Below are 23,311 nucleotides of genomic sequence, written 5' to 3'. Positions count from 1 at the left end.
GCGGCGTCACGCTCGGCTATAAAACGCGCGGCGCTCGGCCCTTGCGGCGCTGGAGGAGCTCGAGGCTGAGGCTCCCGGGGGGCCGCGGGCTACCGGGCCGCCGGCGCCTCAGCGATGTTTTACTCAGGGCTCCTCACTGAGGGCGGCCGCAAGGAGACCGACATGCGGGAGGCGGCGTCGCTGCGACAGCAGCGCCGGATGAAGCAGGCGGTGCAGTTCATCCACAAGGACTCCGCCGACCTGCTGCCCCTGGACGGCCTCAAGAAGCTGGGCTCGTCCAAGGACACGGTGAGCCCCCGCCGCCGTTCTCGCCCCAGCCCCGGCGGCTTCGCGCCTGCGGTTTTCCGAGGCCCCGCCGTTGCGGCTTTCACTGAGTCACGGCCCGGCCCGCCGCTGCCCTTGGCTCGCGGTCGCTGCGTCGCGGATTCCTCCCCTTCCAGCATCCCTGCTGCGGTTTCGGTGGGGATTCCGTCGTAGCTTTTCTAGCTTGCGCTCCCCTCGGCTGTGCCTCCTCCCTGGATGTCTCTTCTCCAGTAGAAGGAAGAGGTCCTGCTCTGCCCTCTTGCCCTCGGGTCTTCTTTTTCCTTATTCTTAATACCGAATTTTGTTCATGGGGCTTGTGCCTCCTACGCTGTGTGGTTGGTCCTGTGACCCAGACAGAGGTGATTCCTAATGGCTTCGTGTGAGGGGGAAAGAAGTGGAAAGGGGGTTTTTTGACAGTTGCCAGATCCAGAGGACTTTTGTTGAATCCATTGTCCCCCTCTGCAAAATCCACTTCTCTAGTTTTGGTCCTGCCTTTGACCTATCATCCTGAGTGGGGAGAGAGAAAAGGGGCCGAATGTGAAGGTTTCCTGAACCCCCAACATCTCTTCATCATTCTCCTCTTCCAGCCCCGCCCCCATGGAGTGGGTAGAGGGAGGAAGCCAGGGTGCTTCATCTCACCGACCAGCTAATGTGTGCATTTGGAGCTGGGGTGGGTGCAGTCTTCTTTTCTAGCACAGTTGTTCTTGGCATTAAGTAGAAGCACCCCAGGACAGGGGGCCTGGGGTCAAAGATGGTACTCTCCTCTTTCTATAGAATGGGATGGATGGCTAAGGGTTACCAATATAAAGAACTGTATTTGTCATCCCTCAGCCACTGTAGTGGTCCTAGGCCAAGTTTATGTTTAACTTTGTAGTTTTATCTGGAGTTTTCTTGTAGTTTGATTGTTTTCTTGAATTTCACAATCTTTTTACTCATTTGGGTGGTAATATATGAAACACTAATTAAATGTCTTTTAACAAATGAAATAGGTGCTCTGCATAATTTTTCTAGTTTTTTTTATTTTAAGCTTTTAAAATGTTTAATTTTGGAGGTGGTTGTCGGCCCTAGTTCACTGAAATTGCCATTTCTGGCCCCAGGAGGGCAGAGCTTCTGCATCCATTCCCTTTTTTTTTTTTTAATTTAACAGCTCTAATGATACACAGGTACATTATATTATACACGGTATAATATAATATACAAAAATTATACACAGTATAATTTTTCTCCTCCCTGCCATTAGTTACTTCTGTGCAGGGTTTGTCTGCTTCAGTTATCATGCTCTGTTTTTTAAAAGTTGTGTTTTTTTGTTTTGTTTTGCGTTTTGCACAAGCCACAGGGTAGTTTGTCTGATTTATGCTAACCCAGAGTGATAAGTGATTGAAATGTGCTCCTGCAAAAGAGATAACTCTCTTTTCCCTTCTTTCACTTTAAAGCAATTCGATTCATTTAACAAATCAGGTTCGAGAAGTATTCTTTCCTTCAGGCCAAATAATCCTATCCTAGTTCCTAGAATGCTCAGCAATCAATAAGAAGGAAGTATTATATTAAGAGAAGAATTAAAATACAGAGTTTTTTAATGCTGGATTTGGTTGTCCCTTGTTGTCGAGGAGTTTCCTAGCCCTGAGAGCTACCTGAGCTTCCTTCTGCCTAGGATTTCTTATACTACTTCATGCTGTGTAAGAATTCCATCCGCTTTTCTGACTCCAGTCTGTCTCAGTTGAGTCACAAAGGGCTGATAGCATACAGCACAGGCAGCAGGCTGCAAAGAGGAAGGAGCCTCAAGAAGCAGGATATTGCCTTGAGTATGACACATACACATGACAGTTGACTGTGAGGCTCTGAATCATGGTTCATGCTTTCTGTGCCCCACCGTCATGGAGTTGATTTCCCTCTCTCACTGTTTTCACACCTATAATGTACAAGTGATTGTACAGAACAGCCAGGTTACAGAAACCAAGGCAGACTGAGGTAGGGCTAGGAGAGCCGCAAGCGCTGGGGTGAAGCAGCATGCTTAAACTCTCTTGGAACTGTTGTTGCAGCCTTAGTACAATCTTAGAAGTGACCTTAGAAGTACATTATTATTGTTTTACTTTATAAATACATCTGGGATAGACCAGTGTTAACTCAATTTTCTCTCACTGCAAGGGAAATTTGGAGGATGCTAAAATTAATTGAATAGTTCTTACTTGAAGTAGTTTATAGTATAATCTCGACAGAAGGAGTCCAAGAAAAGGGAGAGGATAGCATCAGAGGGAGATAAGGAAGAGAGAGGAGAAATTAGTTGTTATTGACTTTTGGGTTTGTGAAGACTGTAGGTTGTTTTTCCTCATACTAGTAACCTATATTTGAATTATACCGCTGGGATCTCTGAATTATCTACCTCTTACTATGCTGTTTCTGTAATGTTCACTGCTTGATACCAGCCTGCCAGCTCTTTTAGGACTGGCAGAAGGCAACCATAGGAAATCAAAGGGGGTCATGTTCTCTTGGCCCCAGGAAAGTGCCTTTGCATATTCCTGTGTATATGGAGTTGGCTGCTACAAAGTCTTCTGTGGAAATTATATTTTTGTCTGGCCCTTTTGCTTTTATCCTTTTATCTTGTATTGTTCATTCTGTATTAGATTAAGAACTAAAACCAGAGATATGAGTGAGTGATATTATATTTGATTTTTTTTTTTAAGAGACGGGTTCTCACTCTATTGCCCAGGCTGGAATGCAGCTGCAGTCACATCTTACTGCACCCTCAACCTCACAGGCTCAAGAGATCCTCCCACCTCAACCTCCTGGGTGGCTAGGATTACAGGTGCACACCACAACACCAATCTAACTTTTGTATTTTTTGTAAAAATGGGGTTTTGCCATATTGCCCAGGCTGGTCTTGAACTCCTGGTCTCAAGCGATCTGCCCACTTTAGCCTCCCAAAGTGCTGGGATTATAAACATGAGCTACCACACCCAGCCCTGATTTTTTTTTTTTTTTTTAACTCAGTGAAGCTGGAGAAAAACATCTCCGTTCTTGGAAATTTGCCTATTGTAATTTATCTTGTTTTAGCCACCAGGTTCATAAAAGTTTTTCTCATTGTGCTAAGGACTTTTTAATTTTTAAAAACAGTCATGTTACGTGATAATATGCTGTCTTTCCTAGATGATATTATACTTACCTGTATGCATTAGGCCATATTCTTACTTTTCTGGCAATAGAGTTTTTCTTTCCTACATATGATTGCTTCTGATCATAGCTAAATGCTTTTTCAAAACTGACTAGAATTAGGAATGATGCTGGGGGAAAGATGGTTGAACACAGTAAAGCAAACTTACCATAAAATACCTGAACAGAATCTCTGTCTATTAGAGCAGGTCTGTGTGGTGTGCCCTATAGATTAGCCATCCATATCACCACAAGTCATGGGCTGGAGAATTTCAGAGGCTTAGAAGAGAAGCGTGAAATACCAGTATAACACCAAGATCTGGCACAAACTTCAGATTTGCAGAGTTGTGATTGCTTCCTAGTAATAGCAAACATTATTTGAATACTTGCTGTGTTCAGGACACAGTCCAGGGGCTAGGACACAAATAGGAAGATAGAAGTTTCTCTTTATAAACAGGTTTACAGATTGGGGGCAGGGAAGGACAGATCAGTTAATTTAATATACAAATATTTATTGAGTACCTACTACACATGTCATGCAATAATGTAAGCCTTGGAGATATAATAGTGAACTAAAACTGAGTTCCTGCCTTGACAGAACTTGCATTCTTGTGGGAGGAGGAGGCAGAAAGTAAAATTAAGTAAATGTATATAAGGTAATAATAATAAATACTTTCTATGGAGAAAATAAATCAGGGTAAGGGGAATAGGGAAGGCAGTGACTGGGGTGGGGTGGAGCCTGGCTATTTTGTAGGGTTGTCTGGGAAGGCCTATCTGATAAGATTACATTTGAGGAGATACTGAAGGAAATGAAGGAGCAAAGTTTCTCAGGGAAGAGTGTTTTAGGCAGAAGGAACAGCAAGTGCAAAGGACTGAGGCATCACTGTGCTTGATATAACTGAAGAACTGTTGGAGGACCATGTAGCTAGAGCAAAATGAGCAAGGGGGAGGGTGATAGAAGATAACATCAGAGATGTAGTAGGAGGCCATTGTGCAGGCATTTGGGTGTTTTTTATTTTTTATTTTTTTATTTTCCACTCCTTTCAGCGCATACCTATGCATTTGGGTTTTAACCCGAGATTGGAAACGAGTGGAATATTTTGAGCAGAGGGGTAACATGATATGACTTATTTTACAAAAAGACTCCTCAGGCTACTATGTGGGTTACACTGTAAAGGGGCAAGAGTAGATGAAGCAGGAAGACTGATTAGGAAGCTATGATACAGTAATCGAAGTGAGAGGTGATGGTACCTCAGAGCAGTGTGATAAGCTGTGAAGGAGATGAGAAAGGATCAGGTTCTGGATATATGTTGAAGGCAGAGCTGACAAATGTAATTGATGCATTGGATTAAGAGTGAAAGAGTAATCAAGGAAGACCGCGAGGTTTTTAATCTAGCCGTTGGAAGAATAGAATTATCACTTACTGAAGTGGATAAGACTTGCAGGGGGGAGCAGGCTGAGGATGGCAAATAAGAATGAAGAGTTTGCAGGCTGGGCGTGCTGGCTCACGCCTGTAATCCCAGCACTTTGGGAGGCCGAGGCGGGCAGATCACGAGGTCAGGAGATCGAGACCATCCTGGTAAATACGGTGAAACCCCATCTCTACTAAAAATACAAAAAATTAGCCGGGCGTGGTGGCGGGCACCTGTAGTCCCAGCTACTCGGGAGACTTGGGAGGCTGAGGCAGGAGAATGGCGTGAACCCAGGAGGCGGAGCTTGCAGTGAGCCGAGATCGTGCCAATGCACTCCAGCCTGGGCAACAGAGCGAGACTCTGTCTCAAAAAAAAAAAAAAAAGAATGAAGAGTTTGATTTTTGAACAAGTTTAGGGTCCCCATTAGTTACTTAAATGTAGATGCTGAATAGACAATTCTAGAAGAAGATAAGTAACACCACCAGAAAGCCTGTGCTAGTTGCCAAGATGTAATAGTCAAATGTGCTAGAGGAGTCCAGTGGAAGAAGTGATTTCTCTAGCCTGATGTGATGATAAGGATGGAGACCGGCATCTAATTACACCTTTACCATTCCCTTTGAGCCAGCTGACTGTGAGATGGTATAGAGAGAAGGCTGCCTCTAGAGTATGCTTTGTAGAACCTCAGAGTAGGAAGAATTTTACAGGTTATCTGGTCTAATTCCTTGCCCATTTGTGAATCCTTTCTAACAAAATGCAGCCTCCATGAGCAGCTGAGAAACCATTATTTCAGACGAATCCACAAAACAGATAACAATGAGGAATAGGCTGTTTGTTGGGTCATGAGCAAAGGCAAAGAAATAGAACACAGAAGGCCTGGGGCAGTGTAACAGCCTGCCTTATGTTTTTGAGCAACTGCAAACTGAAGAACAATCTGTTTGTGTTTCCATGGGGTAGAATGGGTCACGTGTTATATATTCAGCTAGTAAGCAAAGAGAAGGCACAAATATTGGTGACCTTTTGGATTTCCAAGGTCAGAGATAGAGACATGTATACTGGGCTTGACTCAGGAGTCCATGTTTATCTATAGACTGTGTATGAGGACTAAAATGGAGTAGGATGATTTCAGGCCCTTTTGGGGTAAAAGAAAAAGTGAATGGTATCCATGACCCTTGTTCTAACTAAGCTCTAGTTGTGGCTCTATTGCTAGCTAGTGACCTTGGATTTCTCTCTTGGGAATAAATGCTACAAAGAAAGCAGACCCCTATCATTTCCTGTTTTCTGGTTTAGTTCATTCTGTGGACCACAGAAATCCGTTAGTTTCTTTCTGTCTGGGTAGCTTGGGTAAAGGGATTGAGAGAGTGGCTTTAAAGTTTTTGCTCAAATTATGATTCTATGGTATCCTGCACTATAGTCTGATTCCTCTCACCTCTCTTTTCTTCAAACTCTATAGTTTGGTTAGAAGAGATGTTTAAGCAGCGTGGGTGCCAGACTGAGGAACCGTATTTTATTTTCACCCAGAATACAGCACTTCCCATAGTGTTAATTTCCTTTAGAAGCTCTTGATGGTAATGGAGGCAGAACTTGCCTGGTTAGAGTTTAGATGCCTCTAGCAGCCACATTTCAGGAAGAGTAGAGAAGCAGGGACTGCTTAGGTTAGCAGCTGCCTTGTTGAAGTTTAGCATAAAGCAGAATCCACGTCAGAAAGATGACTTAAAAATTATGTCTAAATGGCCACCAGGGTATCTGCAACATCCATCTAGCAAATTAGTACTGTGTATCCTTTTTTCTTTCTTTTTTCTTTTTTTTTTTTTTTTGAGACGGAGTCTTGCTCTCTCACCAGGCTGGAGTGCAGTGGTGCGATCTCAGCTCACTGCAAACTCCACCTCCCGGGTTCAAGCGATTCTCCTACCTCAGCCTCCTGAGTAGCTGTGATTACAGACACCTGTCACCACACCTGGCTAATTTTTGTATTTTTAGTAGAGACAGGATTTCACCACATTGGCCAGGATGGTCTTGATCTCCTGACCTCAGGATCCACCCACCTCAGCCTCCCAAAGTGTTGGGATTACAGGCATGAGCCACTGTGCCTGGCCTCCTTTTTTCTTTTTTTGAGACAGAGTCTCACTGTGTCACCCAGGCTAAAGTGCAGTGGCATGATCATAGCTCACTGCAGCCTTGAACTCCTGGCTTCAAGTGATCCTCCCACCTCAGCTCCCGAATAGCTGGGACTACAGGCGTGTGTCATCACGCCCAGCTAATTTTTAAATTTTTAAAATTTTTAATTAAAAAAAAATTTTTTTGTAGAGACACAATTTCACTGTGTTGCTAGGTTGGTCGCAAAGTCCTGGCCTCAAGGAGTCCTGCCTCAGCCTCCCAGAGGGCTGGGATTATAGGCAAGAGCCAGTGCACCTGGTCAGTACTGTGTATCTTGAAAGACAAGACAGCCCTTGGAAGGCCAATATGTCAATAAACAAATGAGAACCACTTAACCACATTTATAAAACAGTCATAGACTGGGGATACAAATAGTACAAACTCTTTAATATACAAGTATTGAAGGGATTCTGAAAGAAAAAATTCAATGACATTAATCAAGAAAGGCTTTTTGGCTGGGTGTGATGCCCCACACCTGTAATCCCAGCACTTTGGGAGGCCAAGGCAAGTGGATCACCTGAGGTCAGGAGTTCGAGACCAGCCTGGCCAACATGGTAAAACCTCATCTCTACTAAAAAGGCAAAAATTAGCTGGGTGTGCTACTATTCACCTGTAGTCCAGCTACTGGAGAGGCTGAGGTGAGAGAATTGCTTGAACCCAGGAGGCGGAGATTTCAGCAAGCCAAGATTGCGCCACTGCACTCCAGTCTGGGAGACAGAGTGAGACTCCATCTCAAAAAAAAAAAAAAAAAAAAGGAAAAAAAAGAAAGGCATTTTGAAAAAAATAAAGGCGTTTTGAAGAAAGAAGATGTAGAGATTTCTTTCAGTACTATGTCAGGAGCTGAGGATATAGCTGAAATCAAGACAGTCATGGTCCGTGCCCTTGTGCAGTTAACATGCTGGTAGGGCAGGGGTGAAATATAAACAAGTAAATACACAAAATGATTTTGTATTGATAATTACTATGAAAGAAATAGTGAGATTTGTTAGTAACTAAAAAGGTGACCTACCTACTTTAAGTTGTATGGTCAAGGAAGGTGTCTCTGAGGAAATGACATTTGAACAGAGACCTGGAAGATAAGAGGGACCTAACTATTAGAAATGTTAGGGGAAGAACATTTCAGGCAGAGGGGACAGCCGGTGCAAAGGGATTGGAATGAGAAAGAAATTTTGAGCAAGGAAGTGAGTGTGGATGGTGTTGAATCTGAATGAATAAAGGCAGAGTGGTTTGTATATGGAAGGAGAGGCAAGGGCCAGTTGGTACAGAGCTGTATAGAGAAGGGTAAAAAGTTTGGATTTTTTCTGAAGAACAATGGGAAGCCATTGAAGGGTTTTGAGTAAAGTACTGTATTACCTGACTTATGTTTTAAAAAGCTTACTCTGGTTTCCATGCAAAGAATGGACTGGAAAAGGGTAAAAGAAGAGGCAGAATGCAAGTTAGGAGGCTGTGACAGTACAGTTAAGAAATTATAGTGGTTTGGATTAGATTGGAAGTAGTAAAGATGCGGAGAAGCAGATCAATTCCAGGTGTGTTTCAGAGTACAATAGCACTTTTGATGGGAGGTCAGGAAATGAAAAAATAAAGAATGGATGTATGGTGGTGCCACTTACCAAGGTTGTTGGAAAGGAATTAACCCAATATGTTAAAACTGAACAAGACTTTGGAGCTCAAACCTCCTTTATAACTGATCAAGAGAGTAAGGTTTGGAGAAAAGTAATGCTCATAGAGGTTAGTGATTTGCCCAGGGTAATATGTGACAAGTGGTAATTTGCTGAAAGCAGAAAGCCTTCATGGAGTAGTAATTAAAAAGATGAGATTGGGAAGGAGGATGAACGGTAGTGGAAGGTCTTGAATGCTAAATTGAGGATTTTTCTTTGATACAACTAGCAAGAGAACCACTGTAGGGGAAGAGGACCATGAAAGTAATGTTAGGAGATTGCTTGGGCTTAGCAGTAACAGTAAATGAAGAAGAAAACAAGAGGAGGCAGAATTTCACTCACCGAGATAGGGAATAAGGGAGAATGCACAAGTTTTATAGAAAATATCAGTGGGATAAGTTACGTTTGAAGTGCCTGTGGAATATCTAAGTAGAGAAGTTGAAAAAGGCAGTTGGATCTATGGGTCTAGAATTGAGGTGACATCTGGACATGAGATAGAGTCATCATCATAAAGGTAGTAATTTATGCAATGAAAACAGATAAAATTGCCCTGGGAGTATATGTAGAGTGACAAAGGACCAAAGACAGAGCGATGAGGAACACTAACATTTAAGAAATGAACATAGGCAAAGGAACCAGTGAAAGAGTCAGGAACAGAATAAACAGGTGGTTTTAGAGGCCAGTGGAGGAGCGTTTCAGGATAAATGAAATGTTGAGTTTATTGCAGCATTGTTTCTAATGGCAATAATCTAAATGCCCATTAGTAAATAATTAAGGTATGTTTATACCACAAACTTGTCTGTCAAGGATGTGCTGTTTTAAAATGCAGAAAGTAGGGCAGACATAAGAAAATAGATGCTAAGCTGGTTATAAGATAACCTGGTATTATACCTGCCTAAGTTACATTGTGTGTGTGCACATGCTTTAGTTTTTGCATCTGGCAGACAGTTAGTTGGCTAAATTATCACCCATTCTTAGCCCTTTTCTATATGCTTAACTCCTCTATAGAGATTATAAAAGCTAAATTCTCTCCCAATGTCTGTTAGAGCTGGGAGTGGCCATATGAGTTCTGACCAAGAAGATATGGGCAAAAAACTGCTGAAGGAACTTCTGGGAAAGCTTTTCCTTTTCTGATAAAAGCAATTGATGGTGTTAGTGTAGACCCTCCTCCTTCCTCATTTCTTGAATGTGGATATAATGCCTGGAGCTGGGGTATTCATCTGTGACCATGAAGCAATGTCCAAGAGAATTAACAGAGTCAATAGCCCTGAAGTTGTTAAGCTGCTGAGTTAGTATCAGCAGCTTCTATCTCTAGACTTCTTGTTATGTGAGGAAAAATAAATCTCCATTTAAACTACTGTAAGTTGGCTTTTCTTGTGGCTGAACTCTTTTCTGCTACATGGGGTATATTTTTATTTAAAAATTTTTAAAATGTAAATAATTTAAAACTTAAAAATTTGAAGCTGTTGCTTGTGTTAGGGATCTCCATATCTCCAAGTAAATGGTGATACTGCTATTTCTTAATTGTTTTCATCACTATCTATCTAGTCTTACTTTTTTTTTTTTTTTTTTTTTTTTGAGGCAGGGTCTCGCTTTGTTGCCCAGGCTAGAGTGCAGTGGTGTGATCTTGGCTCACTACCACCTCCACCTTCTAGGCTCAAATTATTCTCCTACCTCAGCCTCCCAGGTAGCTGGGGCTACAGGCGTGCACTACCATGCCTGGCTAATTTTTGTATTTTTTGTAGAGGCAGAATTTCACCATGTTGCCTAGTCTGGTCTTGAACTCCTGGGCTCAAGCAATCTGCCCGCCTTGGCCTCCCAAAGTGCTGGGATTACAGGTGTAAGCCACCGCACCCAGCCCTGATTTTCTATTATAATGGATAAAAATTTAATTCTCTTATACCTTCCCATAATATTCACTCTTCTATTATGCTAACATTCTGTTAAATAACTATTTTGGGTCAAATAAGCATTTACTGCTTACATTATTATGACTATGTTCTTGTTATTTACAGCTGAGTCAAGTGTACTATTTCTTTTCTCATAAAAACATTTTTCTCAAAATTAATAATTTCCTTGGTTTTTAAAAAAAAGTTTCCATGTAAAATTTAATTCTCCTTCAAGTAACTTAAAACTATAGATGGTCTAGCAAGTCCATTGTTTTCTTGGAGGATCCTTCCTAGAGCCCCCTATCTTTTCATTTCATTTTGGACTGGCTGCTTTTAAGGCCTGTAGGCAACCTGTATCCTGGACTTTTCCTTCAACACCATTCTTAGAACTGCCTTTGCCTCTATTGGATTCTTTCATTCTTAGATCTCATGCTTTTCTCCTTGTTTGTTTCCCTCACTTTGGTGAAGCATGCATATCTTTCAGTAGCTTCTTGAGAAGACACACGAAATAACTTTCTTGAGTCTTGATTGATAGTTTGACTAGGTTTAGAAATTATGTACTATCAGATTTTTTTTTTTTTTTTGAGACAGAGTCTTGCTGTGTCACCCAGGCTGGAGTGCAGTGGCACAATCTCAGCTCAATGCAACCTCCACGGTGAGTTCAAGTGATTCTCCTGCCTCAGCCTCCTGAGTAGCTGGTATTACAGGCACCCACCACTACGCCCAGCTAATTTTTGTATTTTTAGTAGAGATGGGATTTCACCATGTTGGCTTGGCCAGGCTGGTCTCGAACTCCTGACTTCGTGATCCGCCCACCTCAGCCTCCCAAAGTGCTGGGATTACAGATGTGAGCCACTGCGCCCGGCCCCAGATTTTTGAAGGCATTATTCTATTGTCTTTTAGCTTTGACTGTTACTGTTGAGTAGTCCTATACTATTCTGATTCCTAATCCTTTGTATTTTGATCATCTTTTTCTCTTTGGAATCTTGTGGAATCTTTGTCATCCATGCTATTCCAAAATTTCACAGTGATGTGAAATCTTGATGTGGATCTTTTCTCCTTCATTATGGTAGGCTCCATGTGGGCCCTTTCAATCTTTAAACTCATGTCCTTCAGTTCTGGCTTAGTATGATACCCCATACTACCCTTCAGCTGTTCTCGAAATCTGAAAGCCTAGCCAAGCTATCAACCAATCAGTCTTTTTATTTACTCTTACAAGAAGAGTAAACTTTTGGCCTACTCCCCAGTTCTCTGGATCAAGTGAGAGTCTTATGAAGACTTCAGTCTATTTCCAACCCTAATTGCATCCTTCAACTGTAGAGGTTCTGATACCTCTAACTCCTCAGCCTTTTAATTTTAGTTTGAGTAGGACAACTGCTTTTACAGCTAGATGCAAATATATAATAGCTCAAACAAAATAGTTTATTTTTTCTTAAGTAACAGTATTAGTGGAAAAGTCAGCAAGATAGCCTCTTCCATATAGTCCTTTAGAGACTCAAACTAACAGTAGCTCTTCTGTCTTCAACATGTGGCCTCTGAGAAGGTAACCATAGTGGTCATCTCCACTCCAGCCAGTCAGAAGAGGAAAAGAATATAGAGAAGTATGCACAGGAGACTTTTATGGGCCAGGCATAGAAATGGTGCATGTCACTTCCACTCACATTCTATTCTGTAGAACTCAGTCATATGGCTATGCCTAACTGCAAAGAGGGCTAGGAAACAATCTAGGTATCTTCCCATGAGGAAGAGGAGAATTTTAAAGAGGATTTTAAAGAGCAACTGGCAGCCTCTACTGCTTCAGCTCTCTGTGAAGTGAAATGGTATAAAGCACTTAGCTTTCTCTAGTCCAGGTCATTAATTACTGCTTTTCTGCCTGCAATTCAGATTCCAGAATTTTGTCAACATCTTTTTTTTTCTTCTTTATTGTTCTTTTTGTTTTGTGCGTTTAGGACTTATTCTTTTACTGTCATTTTAGTGAAATTTTGGCTGAAAGCAGAGGTAAATATGCAGCTATATTGTTACTTAAGATATAGTATATGTAGGCATAATAAAATGACCAGAGAAAAACATCTCTGAGGTTCATATGGGTTTGTTGGCTGTAAATTTTCTATTCCTGAACTATATTATGAGTACTTTTTAGTTATCAAAGAGAATGAAAAGATTTATGTATATTGACATAGAAAATGCCTTTTTGTTTTTAGACGGAGTCTTGCTCTGTCGCCTGGGCTGGAGTGCAGTGGCGCCATCTCGGCTCAATGCAAGCTCTGCCTCCCAGGTTCATGCCATTCTCCTGCCTCAGCCTCCTGAGTAGCTGGGACTGCAGGCGCCCGCCACCACACCTGGCTAATTTTTTGTATTTTTAGTAGAGACGGGGTTTCACTGTGTTAGCCAGGATGATCTCCATCTCCCGACCTCGTGATCCACCCGCCTTGGCCTACCAAAGTGCTGGGATTACAGGTGTGAGCCACTGCACCTGGACATAAAATGCTTTTATATATTAAATGAAAATAGAAAATTTCAGAACAGTTTTATAGTATGATTATTCTTTTATATGTTTATAAATGTATTAATATTTTTTGAAAGACATATTTCTAAATTTAATGGTCATTATTTGTTGGGAGTGGGACTGAGAAGGGTTTGAGAGATTGGGGAGGTTTTTGCTTTTAATTTTATTTATGTATTTGTTCATTTATTTATTTGTTTTGAGATAAAGTCTTGCTCTGTTGCCCAGGCTGGAGTGCAGTGGTGCGATCTAGGCTCACTGCAACCTCGGCCTCCTGGGTTCAAGTGATTCTCCTGCCTCACCCTCTCTAGTACCTGGGATTAAAGGTGCATGCCACCACGCCTGGCCAATTTTTGTATTTTTTCTTTTAGTAGAGACGGGGTTTTGCCATGTTGGCCAGGCTGGTCTCGAACTCCTGACCTCAAGAGATCCGCCTGCCTTGGCCTTCCAAAGTGTTGGGATTACAGGCGTGAGCCACCGTGCCTGACCTTCGCTTTTTATTTTATATATTTCAGTGATACTTAAGTATTTTACATTGAGCATGTGTTTGAACCTTTTTTGGTTACTAAAGAACAAGTAAAGGAATAGTCAGCAGGGCCAAATGCACTAGAAAAGTCTGGTAAAATTAAGGCTGAAAATGTCTATTGTATTTGGAAATCAGAGGTCATTATTGGTATGGGATAAGAAGTGATCTCAGTGAAGAAAATATGCGATATCAGAAAATAGATGTCATGGTTTAGGCTTTTTTAAAAAAGACCATTCCAGATAAGGAGGGTGATTAAAGGAGGCTGTAGAGTCAAGGCAGCAGGATCTGACATTTTGTGGAGGAGTTTTCTCCCCAATATCTAGGAACTTTTAGTATGTTTTATAACTTGTGGAAGACGAATCCAGTAGAAAGAGAGGAAAATACAGAAAAGGGATGAATTCAAGCATAATGATTTCAGAACTTCCCTCGTTTGTCTCATCTGTCCTAATCATCCTGATTAGGTTCCTTTGCAAGATTAAGAACCAGATAAAGTGTTTAGCAAGACCAATGTAGGAAGACATCCCCAAACTTTAGGTAAGAGGGCTTTGTTTAGGTGGTCTTTGAAACTCCTTCCAATCTTCACTTCTACAAGTCCGGTTTTATCTGAGTTGGTCCTGGTAAGCATGGATGTAACAGAAACAAACACCCTGCTTTAGTATGGCTTGAGCTAGGAATCCAGTCTTATTGGTGAGAGAGATTCGAATGAAACATTTTCATTTCTTTTGAGAAGCAAAGCATTCTCTCAGTGTTGCATCACAAAATCTGACAGCGTTAGCACTTCCTCTAGCTCCTAGTCAAGCTAAGAAGCTCTCATTTTCTTTACAAGTGCCTCTCCCTCCACTTTTCCCAAAGATACCAATATAGAATGTGCTTTGCCAAGAATCAGTGTATTTTGGGAATCCATTTCTTCATCTCACTAGGGTTACAATGAGTCATGGCTGTGACTCCATTCTTCCTTAGGAATCTGAAAGGTGGCAGATACACTGAAGACCTCCAGTGCCAGCCCCTCCCCTTGAAAGGTTCTAGGCTCTGCACTTCTAAGAGTGACTTCCTTCCCCGTAGAATCAGAGTGTCATCTGGTATATGTTAGATAGAAACTTGGGGTGAAACACTCTCCTTTGAGGGATTTCAGGTTTAACACTCTCCTTTGAGGGATTTTAAATGCTGTTGTAGCCGGGGCATAAGATATTTGTGTATACAAATTTCTCCAGTCAAAGGATTTCTTTTCAAGAGATATCTTAAACTTTCTGGAGGCCACTTTGAATAGAAACAGTGGAGCATGATTATATCTGCCCTAGGAACTCTCCTAAGCTCTATCAAAGTGTAGACTTAAACTCACACTTCTCATTTTGCTTCTTAATATTAGGCCTCCTGGCATGCATATAAGGTCTAATTAAGTCCCCTGCTTCTTGGTCAGTGTTTTCCCCCTTCATACCTCCACTTTTTGGGCCACTAAAGGGAAGGGAAATGGATGACAAGATAGGGCAGGAGAAACCAGTGTTTTGAGGTCCAGGGGATGCCAGCATTGATGATTCTTGTGTGTTCTGTCAGGTTTCAAAGTGTGTCTGCTGAGAGGCTTGCTCAGCAAGTGTGAATTCCTGTCTTTTCACCCTATCCACCCATGGGTGACTCAGCCCACAGGAGAGCCAGCCACTAAGGCTTCGGCAGGCTGCATCTGAAAGATAAGAGAGTGAGACCTGACACAGAAGTAGGCAGAGCTTCTGAATACCTGTGTTAGCTAAGTTTCTTCAGCCTATGAAAATGAGCTGCCCTTTCTATAAGGCAGTGATTTGCTGTCACCTGGGAAGATACAGAGATTACTTACTCTAGACTAAGACCACTTTTCCCTTGAAATGCTCTTGTAAGGGGAAGAAAGGTAGCAGGCCTAGGTTAGTCCAAATCACAAGGGCTCTCAGTTCTCTTAAGCCCTAGAATATTTATCGGCCCTCTCCACATTTCCCAGTGTCATATCTTGCATTTTCATTCATTCAGGGTGGCCTACTGCAAATTGGTTTATGGTACCTGCTCTGATAATACCAGTGAAGTCCTCACTTGAAGGAAGTATAAATAAGAAGCAAAGATAGAGCTCAGTTATGGGAGGCTCCTTCATTATTTTTTTATGGCACCTGGGGGACAATGGGAAAGAGGGATGTGGCCTGTCACTAAGAAGTCTCTGCTTTCTATCCCTCAAGCAACCTCATAATATTCTGCAGAGGCGCCTCATGGAAACCAACCTGTCTAAGCTCCGAAGCGGCCGTGTCCCTTGGGCCTCTAAGACAAACAAACTCAATCAGGCTAAGTCTGAGGGGCTGAAGAAGTCTGAGGAGGATGACATGATTTTGGTTTCTTGCCAGGTAATGTTCTGAGAACAGCTTTTCCAGGGGTTTCTGGAAAGTAGGATGTGGGGCCCTCTCCTCCTGACTTTATAGAGTGTGGGTCTCATGGAATTCATAAGTGAGTTTTAAAAGGGACACTCCATGCAACACTGGAAGTGTATGTAACATTTTGTAAGCACGTGCGTCTTTATGGGAAGAAGGAACAAAGCTTTCATCAGATTTACAAATGGGTATGTGATTTTTAAAAAAAAAAAAAAAGATTAAGAGCTATTTGGTATATAGCATGAAACACCTAGAGTTTTTGGGGGATCTTCTGTCAGCCCTGGACTCAGCAGGAACAAGAGCCAGTCAAAGGCAGACTTAGCAGTGGGTAAAGATGGGACACTGTAACCCGTAATTGGGAGGATGCTCTCCAACCCTGCCTTTCATATGACATCTGCTGCTTGCTGTCTGCATCTCCTTTCCCTTCTGCTTCCCTGGCTCTTATTGAACAGTACATTTCCTCCCCACAGTGTGCTGGAAAGGATGTGAAAGCCTTGGTTGACACAGGCTGCCTATATAATCTCATCTCTTTGGCCTGTGTGGACAGATTGGGGTAAGTAGCCACTTGTGCTGAGTGGAACTTAGATGTGACTGTACTCTTCGCTTGACTCTATTTTATGGTTAGAGATGGTGAGGGTCTCTACAGCAGCTCAAAGAGAAGTATGCAGAGTTCAGATCTCAGCTGGAACCAGAATCCTTAGGAGAGGGGAGGAGTGGTGGGTTATCCAGCAAGTGGGAGAAATCAGTGAGCAGGGAAACCTTTGGCTTTCTGTTAACTCCCCCTATTAAGTTTTGAGCAAAGACCTCTACATTTGAATGAGAGAGCCTGAGACCTCTGGCTCCTTGTGTGTGCCCTGCCCTTATCCACTACATAGCAACTTAAAAGGAGCTGTCCTGTTGGTATACTCCATCCAGATGAGTAAAAGTAGGGATGTAGTGGGGCTTAGCTTACTCAGTCTTTCTGGAGGATGCACTGCCTGTCCCCAAGAAACATCCATCAGAACTGAGAATAGGACTGCACTTGCTACTGGGCCTGGGCCATCATAAAGGTGATTAGCCAGTAGTTTCTTTTGTTTTGTGTGGCAGAGCCTCACTCTGTTGCTCAGGCTGGAGTGCAGTGGTGCAATCTCGGCTCACTGCAACCTCTGCCTTCTGGGCTCAAGTGATCCTCCTGCCTCAGCCTCCCAAGTAACTGAGACTACAGGTGTGTGCCACTATGCCTGGCTAATTTTTTGTATTTTTTGTAGAGAGGGGGTTTTGCCATGTTGCCCAGGATGGTTTTCAACTCCTGGCCTCAAGCAGTCTGCCCGCTTCAGCCTCCCAAAGTGCTAGCATTACAGGTGTGAGCCACTGCACCCAGCCCTGAGCTTTTTGTATGGTGAAAAGATGAAGTACAGTGCAACATGATGGTTCCAGAAAGACTAATAATGTCCTGGTGCATAATTAGGCAGCAGACTGCCATGATTCCAGAGGAATTAATAACCATCTGTAAAACTGCAATTATTTTTCTTTTGGATGGGCTATAACACCAACAGAGAGGAAATAGAGGAAAGCAGAAGTATTGGCACAGAAAGTCCATAATTAAGTATTTATCCACCAACCCATAATAGCTCGGGTGCTAGCTATTCCAATCAGCTTATGTAACAATATGAAACCTTGGTACTGTTTCTTTCCTTCCTCCCCTGCACAGACAAGTTAAATTAACGAGGATTTTCTCCTTGATATTCCTTGCTGATATGAGTATCAGTGCACTTACCAAATAAGTACTTACCTCCACTAACATTATAGTCTAAGACAGACTGATGAAGACAGAGTGAAATAGAAAGGACATTGAGAAAATTACACATTGAACAAAGCACCTTATAAAATTAGGATTAATCTGACTTCTCTAGTATCTGTTACTCACAGATGGGTAAAAGGATGTGTTAACTCAATTGCCTCACACAATGGTGGGGACGGTAGGATACAGCATAGGATTCTCTGAATATGTCAGTTCCCCTCTCTTCACCAATACACATAAGTGATGTAAGGTTTTTGGGAACGGGAGATGAGTCTTTAGTGTTTTTATATCCCCCTGGCATGTTTAGAACAAAGTGCTGGAACAACATATGTAGGATGGCTAGCACTTTTCGGTACATTAATCCCAGGAGATCCCTGGAGAATTCCAATCGTAGGTCAGAAGGTAGGCATTGCAGGATTCTACCAGGAATCTCTGTCAAGGGGATTTTTGTATCTTCCTCTTTGGTACAGACTCAAGGAGCATGTCAAATCCCACAAGCATGAAGGAGAAAAGCTTTCTCTACCCCGGCATCTCAAAGTAGTGGGCCAGATTGAGCATCTAGTGATCACACTGGGCTCCCTCCGCCTGGACTGCCCAGCAGCTGTGGTTGGTAAGCAGAATTGAGGGCTGGACCTATGGACCCTAATGGAAACCCTCTCCCTACCCCCAACAAAACCTCATGTCATCTCATGCCTGTAAATATTGACTTTTTCAAAATGGTTCCCATTTTTCTGTACTATAGACCTTGTCCCAATTTTTGCTCTCCAAAGTACTAGATGGGCCCTGAGCTACATTCAAGACATGTTGAGAATCAATCAGTAAAACAAATGTGGAGGTCAGATAAAAAAAAAAAAAGTTCAAGGAGCAAGAGGCCGGGCGCGGTGGCTCACGCCTGTAATCCCAGCACTTTGGGAGGCCAAGGCGGGCAGATCACCTGAGGTTGGGAGTTCGAGACCAGCCTGACCAACATGGAGAAACATCGTCTGTACTAAAAGCACAAAATTAGCCAGGACTGGTGGCGCATGCCTTTAATCCCAGCTACTTGGCAGCCTGAGGTAGGAGAATCGCTTAGACCTGAGAGGCAGAGGTTGCAGTGAGCAGAGATTGCGCCACTGCACTCCAGCCTGGGCAACAAGAGCAAAACTCCGTCTCAAAAAAAAAAAAAAAGCAAGAAAACACATTTTTATGTACAGGTGAAAATGTCCCTGAGAGCTTTCCATGAACTAGTTAGAGACAGAGGGCAACTTACTCCTTTGCCATAAATCCCTTGATAATTTCCCACCAGTTTCCATACTTCTCTACATTTGATTCTTGACTATTCCAAGTTCTTGGGTTTTGTGTAAAGGCCTTTGTCCTTTAGAGTAAAAAAGACCTGGGTTTGAATCTTGGCTCTATTGCCTTGTAACTTTAATGATCTAGGAAAATTACTTAATATAACACATGCTCAGCCAGGCGCGGTGGCTCATGCCTGTAATCCCAGCACTTTGGGAGGCTGAGGCGGGTGGATCACCTGAGGTCAAGAGTTCGAGAGAAGCCTGGCCAACATGGCGAAACCCTGTCTCTACTGAAAATACGCAAATTAGCCAAGCGTTGTGGTGGGCGCTGGTAATCCCAGTTACTCAGGAGGCTGAGGCAGGAGAATTGCTTGAACCCGGGAGGCAGAGGTTGCAGTGAGCCGAGATCGCGCCACTGCACTCCAGCCTGGGCAACAAGAGCGAAACTCCATCTCAAAAAATAAAAAAATAAATAAAAATAACACATGCTCAATATATGTTTATTGGATGTTATTGGATGGATGGATGGAACCTAATAGTGATTAGGCCAATTTCTAAGCAAGCATGGAAATGGCTAAATCTTAATCATTTTTTTTTTTGTTTTTATTAGATGACAATGAGAAAAACTTGTCCCTTGGTCTACAGACTCTCCGATCTCTGAAGGTAAGATTGACTCCACTTACCCCTTGATACTTCCTCTCTGAGGCAGGTATCCTCCTACACAGGAACTCACAGTGGTATCACTGACAGGTTACCAGTGATTCTCCTGTTTTCAGTGCATCATAAACTTGGATAAGCACCGGCTGATCATGGGGAAGACAGACAAGGAAGAAATCCCTTTTGTGGAGACAGTCTCTTTGAATGAAGACAAGTGAGTGCCCAAATGGGTCAGATCAAGTCACATCCATTTGTCATGAGCTGCAAGCAGGGCGGTAGTGGTTCTCAGACACTGTCTGGGGTTGTATCCTGTCTTTGGCTTTCAATTATACTACAAATCCACCCTTCCCCACACCCAGAGTTCACCATCCCACAAAACTCTGTAGTGCACACATCAGAATGAGCAACGGTGATGCCACACAGAGTGGTAGGGAAATGAGTAGCTTTGAAAGCAAAATTTTACTTGCCTTCAGTTTAACTTTTTTTGAATTTGGCATTATTTCTCCTGACATTTATTTCTCATTTCAGCACTTCAGAAGCATAACTACAGCCTGCAGCATGTCTGCACGTGTGCATACACACCGGGTTGACAGATTGAGAAAACTGGGTTTGAACCAAATGCCGTAGCAACTTGCTGTGGACCAAGTCCTTCCATCTAATAGAAGCTCCAGGGGCTCCTTCCCATTCAGACCTCTCTAGACTATAGTCCATGCTTAGAGATCTTGTCTGGTTATGGCCATTGTTTTTTACTACTTTGATCACTTATAGACCTTTTTTGACACTGCCAGTCTCACTTGTGGCCTATTTCTCTGCTTCTTCCAGGAATTTGCTTTTATTAGTCAAGCATAGGGGCTGCCAGGTTCTGTGTCTCCATAGATATATTTGCTTCTTTTCCTATAGCTAAATGTATAATAAACAGGAACCTGACCTTTACCTCCTTTCAGCTGTTTCATACAGGTGCCAAGATACCTATGTCTTAGAATTAGAGTTTCTTCAAATTGATTCATTGATTTCTTGAGTATAGATTATGTGAAAGAGCCCAGGTACATCATCCATTACAGTTTAACTCTTTCATTTAAAGGTCCAGAGAGGCAAGTGAATTGTCTAAGTTCATATATTAGGTCAGTGACTGAAGGGACCAAGAATGCAGACCTGATTTCCAAGCCAAGACTCCCATGCTGCCTCATTTGTATTCAAGCCTTTAACAGGAGGGCAAAGAGGTGATAATGTGTTAAAAAAAAAAAAAGGCAGAGCAGGGGAGGAATATGCTCTGGAGATGGATGCTAGGATGATTTGGGTAGCTCTCCCTCCTGTGTGCCAAGCCCACTAAAAGCTCCTTGCCTCAAACTGTCACACTTAGGCCCTCATCTTGGTGCCTAAAGATGAGCGTACAAAGATGAATGAAATGGTTTCTCACTGTGAACCTCTTGGAGGAAAGGAGGAACCACAGACAGAGGAATATTAATCCCTCTCTTATACGGAATTGAAGGCTTAAGTAAATCAGAGTGTCACTGTCAGACGTTGATTACTCCCAAGATCCGATCAGCATTTCTGCCCATCCTATTAAGTGTCTGTCAAGGACTTAAGTAGCTGGAAACCAGGAGTAGAGAAAGATGGGGGGGAAAAAAAAGAGCAAGGCTAGAATAGAAGGGAGTAGACTGAGTAGAATCAGTTGGTGGAGAGGCCTATCTAGATAAACCTTTCTGGGAGGTAGGGAATGACATTTTCAGGCAGGGAATTGAGATGTTCAGTTCTGTCCTGATAAAAGGAAAGAGGCAGAGCAGGAGCCAGCAATGTTAAGGACGACTTTTTATAACTGCGCAGTATTTCCTGACCCCTCTCAAAGGTTGGGGAGAATACAAGGTTTCTTGAAGCTTTTTGACTGGGGTGTCATGTTAGGCACACAGGTGTCTGTAATGGAATCTCCCCTTCAGTTTGGTCATAGAAGTGCTTGGACAAGTCAGAAAAATAGCTAGCTGTGGGTATCCCTTTAAGATATTCCCAGGTCTACCCTGTGTCATAGCAGTAGTTCTCAGGAGTGTTTGTTTAAAGGATCCCACTTTAAACAAGTACTACCAACTACCTTGTCTGGTGTTCAGCAACTGCCCCTACCGAACAACCCTTTGGAACTCTGAATGATTTGGGCCTCACAGAAGCTCCCTAAAGACTAGGAACTTGGTGACCATTATTTGAACAACTAGGCAGGCATACTGTAGTCAGTTGTCATGGGGTCATTCCCTAGGCCCCCTTCCTATCAGCCTCTACCTAAAGAAGCTAGATAGAAAGCTAAGCGCAGCCATGGTTGGGAGGCTACATCTGAAGCTCATCGGGGTGATCCTGGGGTTACCAGCCTTCAGCACTCCCTCTAGCAACACCCCATTCTCTTACCTAGCGGGGATTTGTACCTTTCCACTGAGGCCTCTCCATGCTCCTTTCCTACCTTTCATGGCAATACTTTGGCCTGCCTCTTATCCTGGTACTAAGTTGAAGTAAAGTTCACCCTTTATTTCCCTACTTGAAAGTTCTACTCTGAGCCTTGACTCTTAGCCACAGTGAGGTATGTTGAAGGTTCCTTCTGGTTTATTCTTTTTTTTTTTTTTTTAGACAGAGTCTCACTCTGTCGCCCAGGCTGGAGTGCAGTGGCGCGATCTCGGTTCACTGCAAGCTCCGCCTCCTGGGTTCATGCCATTCTCCTGCCTCAGCCTCCTGAGTAGCTGGGACTACAGGTGCCCACCACCACACCCGGCTAATTTTTTGTATTTTTAGTAGAGACGGGGTTTCACCATTTACAGGATGGTCTCGATCTCCTGACCTTGTGGTCCGCCCACCTTGGCCTCCCAAAGTGCTGGGATTACAGGCGTGAGCCACTGCACCCGGCCTTCATTCACTTCCTTTAAATGCCTCCAAATTGATTACTCTCTTAGCTCACATCTCCTTGATGTGCATGAGGGAGGACTGGGTCTAATTTTTGGGGACTGAGAAGGTAAGAAGGTGAGGTCAGTTTTTCCCAGGAGTCCTAAAAATTCTGGTACCTTACATTGAGGGTGTGGGAGAAAGGGTGTCTACCCATGTCATAGTTCTGAAAATAGGCAGTAGCATGAAGCACCAAACTTGTCTCATTCCTTATTAGATGTCTATCTCAAATAACAGGGAGTTTGAAAAATATTGTTTTTATCATTTGATATTTCCATGCCTGACTCACTTGGGAAAATAACGTTTTCTGACTTTTTTCTATTTTCTTGCCCTGCACAGACCCTACCTGGTACAGTTTTCTATTTCTTAGCTCAAAGTGTCTATACAATGGGTTGCCTGGTATGTCAGCTGCCCTCACTCTTGTGTAATAGAAATATATTTCCAGGCTGGGGACGTGGAGGAGACGAACTGGATTCCTCCCTCCTCCTATTGCCAGGCCTCTCTGCATTGGCACTTTATCCTTTCAGTGTTTCTGGCTGTGTTGGGTTCATTTGTGAGACTGATGTAACAATAAAGTGAAATCTTCCCCTCTGTGTGCTTGTCTGACAAAGTCTTTGTGTCAGGGCCCCAGTCTGGAAGGTGGGGGAGACTAGGTAAAGTCTAATTGCATCAGCATTTTTCTCTTAGGGTCTTCCGTTCCTCCAGTGCTACTGGCCC

At 42.9% G+C, this 23,311-nt stretch overlaps 1 protein-coding gene across 2 annotated transcripts; it reads left to right on the top strand.

Moving 5' to 3' along the window:
- On the top strand, positions 1 to 23,187 carry NRIP3 (nuclear receptor interacting protein 3). 2 transcript variants are annotated; one of them, XM_030828671.1, is made up of 7 exons: positions 1 to 288; positions 15,785 to 15,946; positions 16,441 to 16,523; positions 18,221 to 18,360; positions 19,635 to 19,687; positions 19,801 to 19,895; positions 20,763 to 23,187. In XM_030828671.1, exons 1-7 carry the CDS (start codon positions 115 to 117, stop codon positions 20,800 to 20,802), a joined length of 747 nt encoding a protein of 248 aa, XP_030684531.1. In that variant the 5' UTR covers positions 1 to 114; the 3' UTR covers positions 20,803 to 23,187. The 2 variants fall into 2 exon arrangements, with proteins under 2 accessions (XP_030684531.1, XP_030684532.1); XM_030828672.1 differs by having other exon boundaries at positions 20,210 to 23,187.
- The last annotated feature ends 124 nt before the right edge of the window (positions 23,188 to 23,311 follow it).

The sequence above is a fragment of the Nomascus leucogenys genome, chromosome 15 (assembly GCF_006542625.1).
Source record: "Nomascus leucogenys isolate Asia chromosome 15, Asia_NLE_v1, whole genome shotgun sequence".
Classification (NCBI taxonomy): domain Eukaryota; kingdom Metazoa; phylum Chordata; class Mammalia; order Primates; family Hylobatidae; genus Nomascus; species Nomascus leucogenys.
Note: the sequence above shows the minus strand (reverse complement) of the source record. Positions and strands in the feature narration are given on the sequence as shown.

What these genes read in the sequence shown, in the direction of transcription:
- NRIP3 (XM_030828671.1), top strand. Translation starts at nt 115, where the DNA reads ATGTTTTACTCAGGGCTCCTCACTGAGGGCGGCCGCAAGGAGACCGAC. An exon ending in GCCTGTGTGGACAGATTGGG is followed by an intron (nt 16,524 to 18,220) that starts GTAAGTAGCCAC and finishes TCTTTGGTACAG; the next exon opens with ACTCAAGGAGCATGTCAAAT. An exon ending in AGACTCTCCGATCTCTGAAG is followed by an intron (nt 19,688 to 19,800) that starts GTAAGATTGACT and finishes TCCTGTTTTCAG; the next exon opens with TGCATCATAAACTTGGATAA.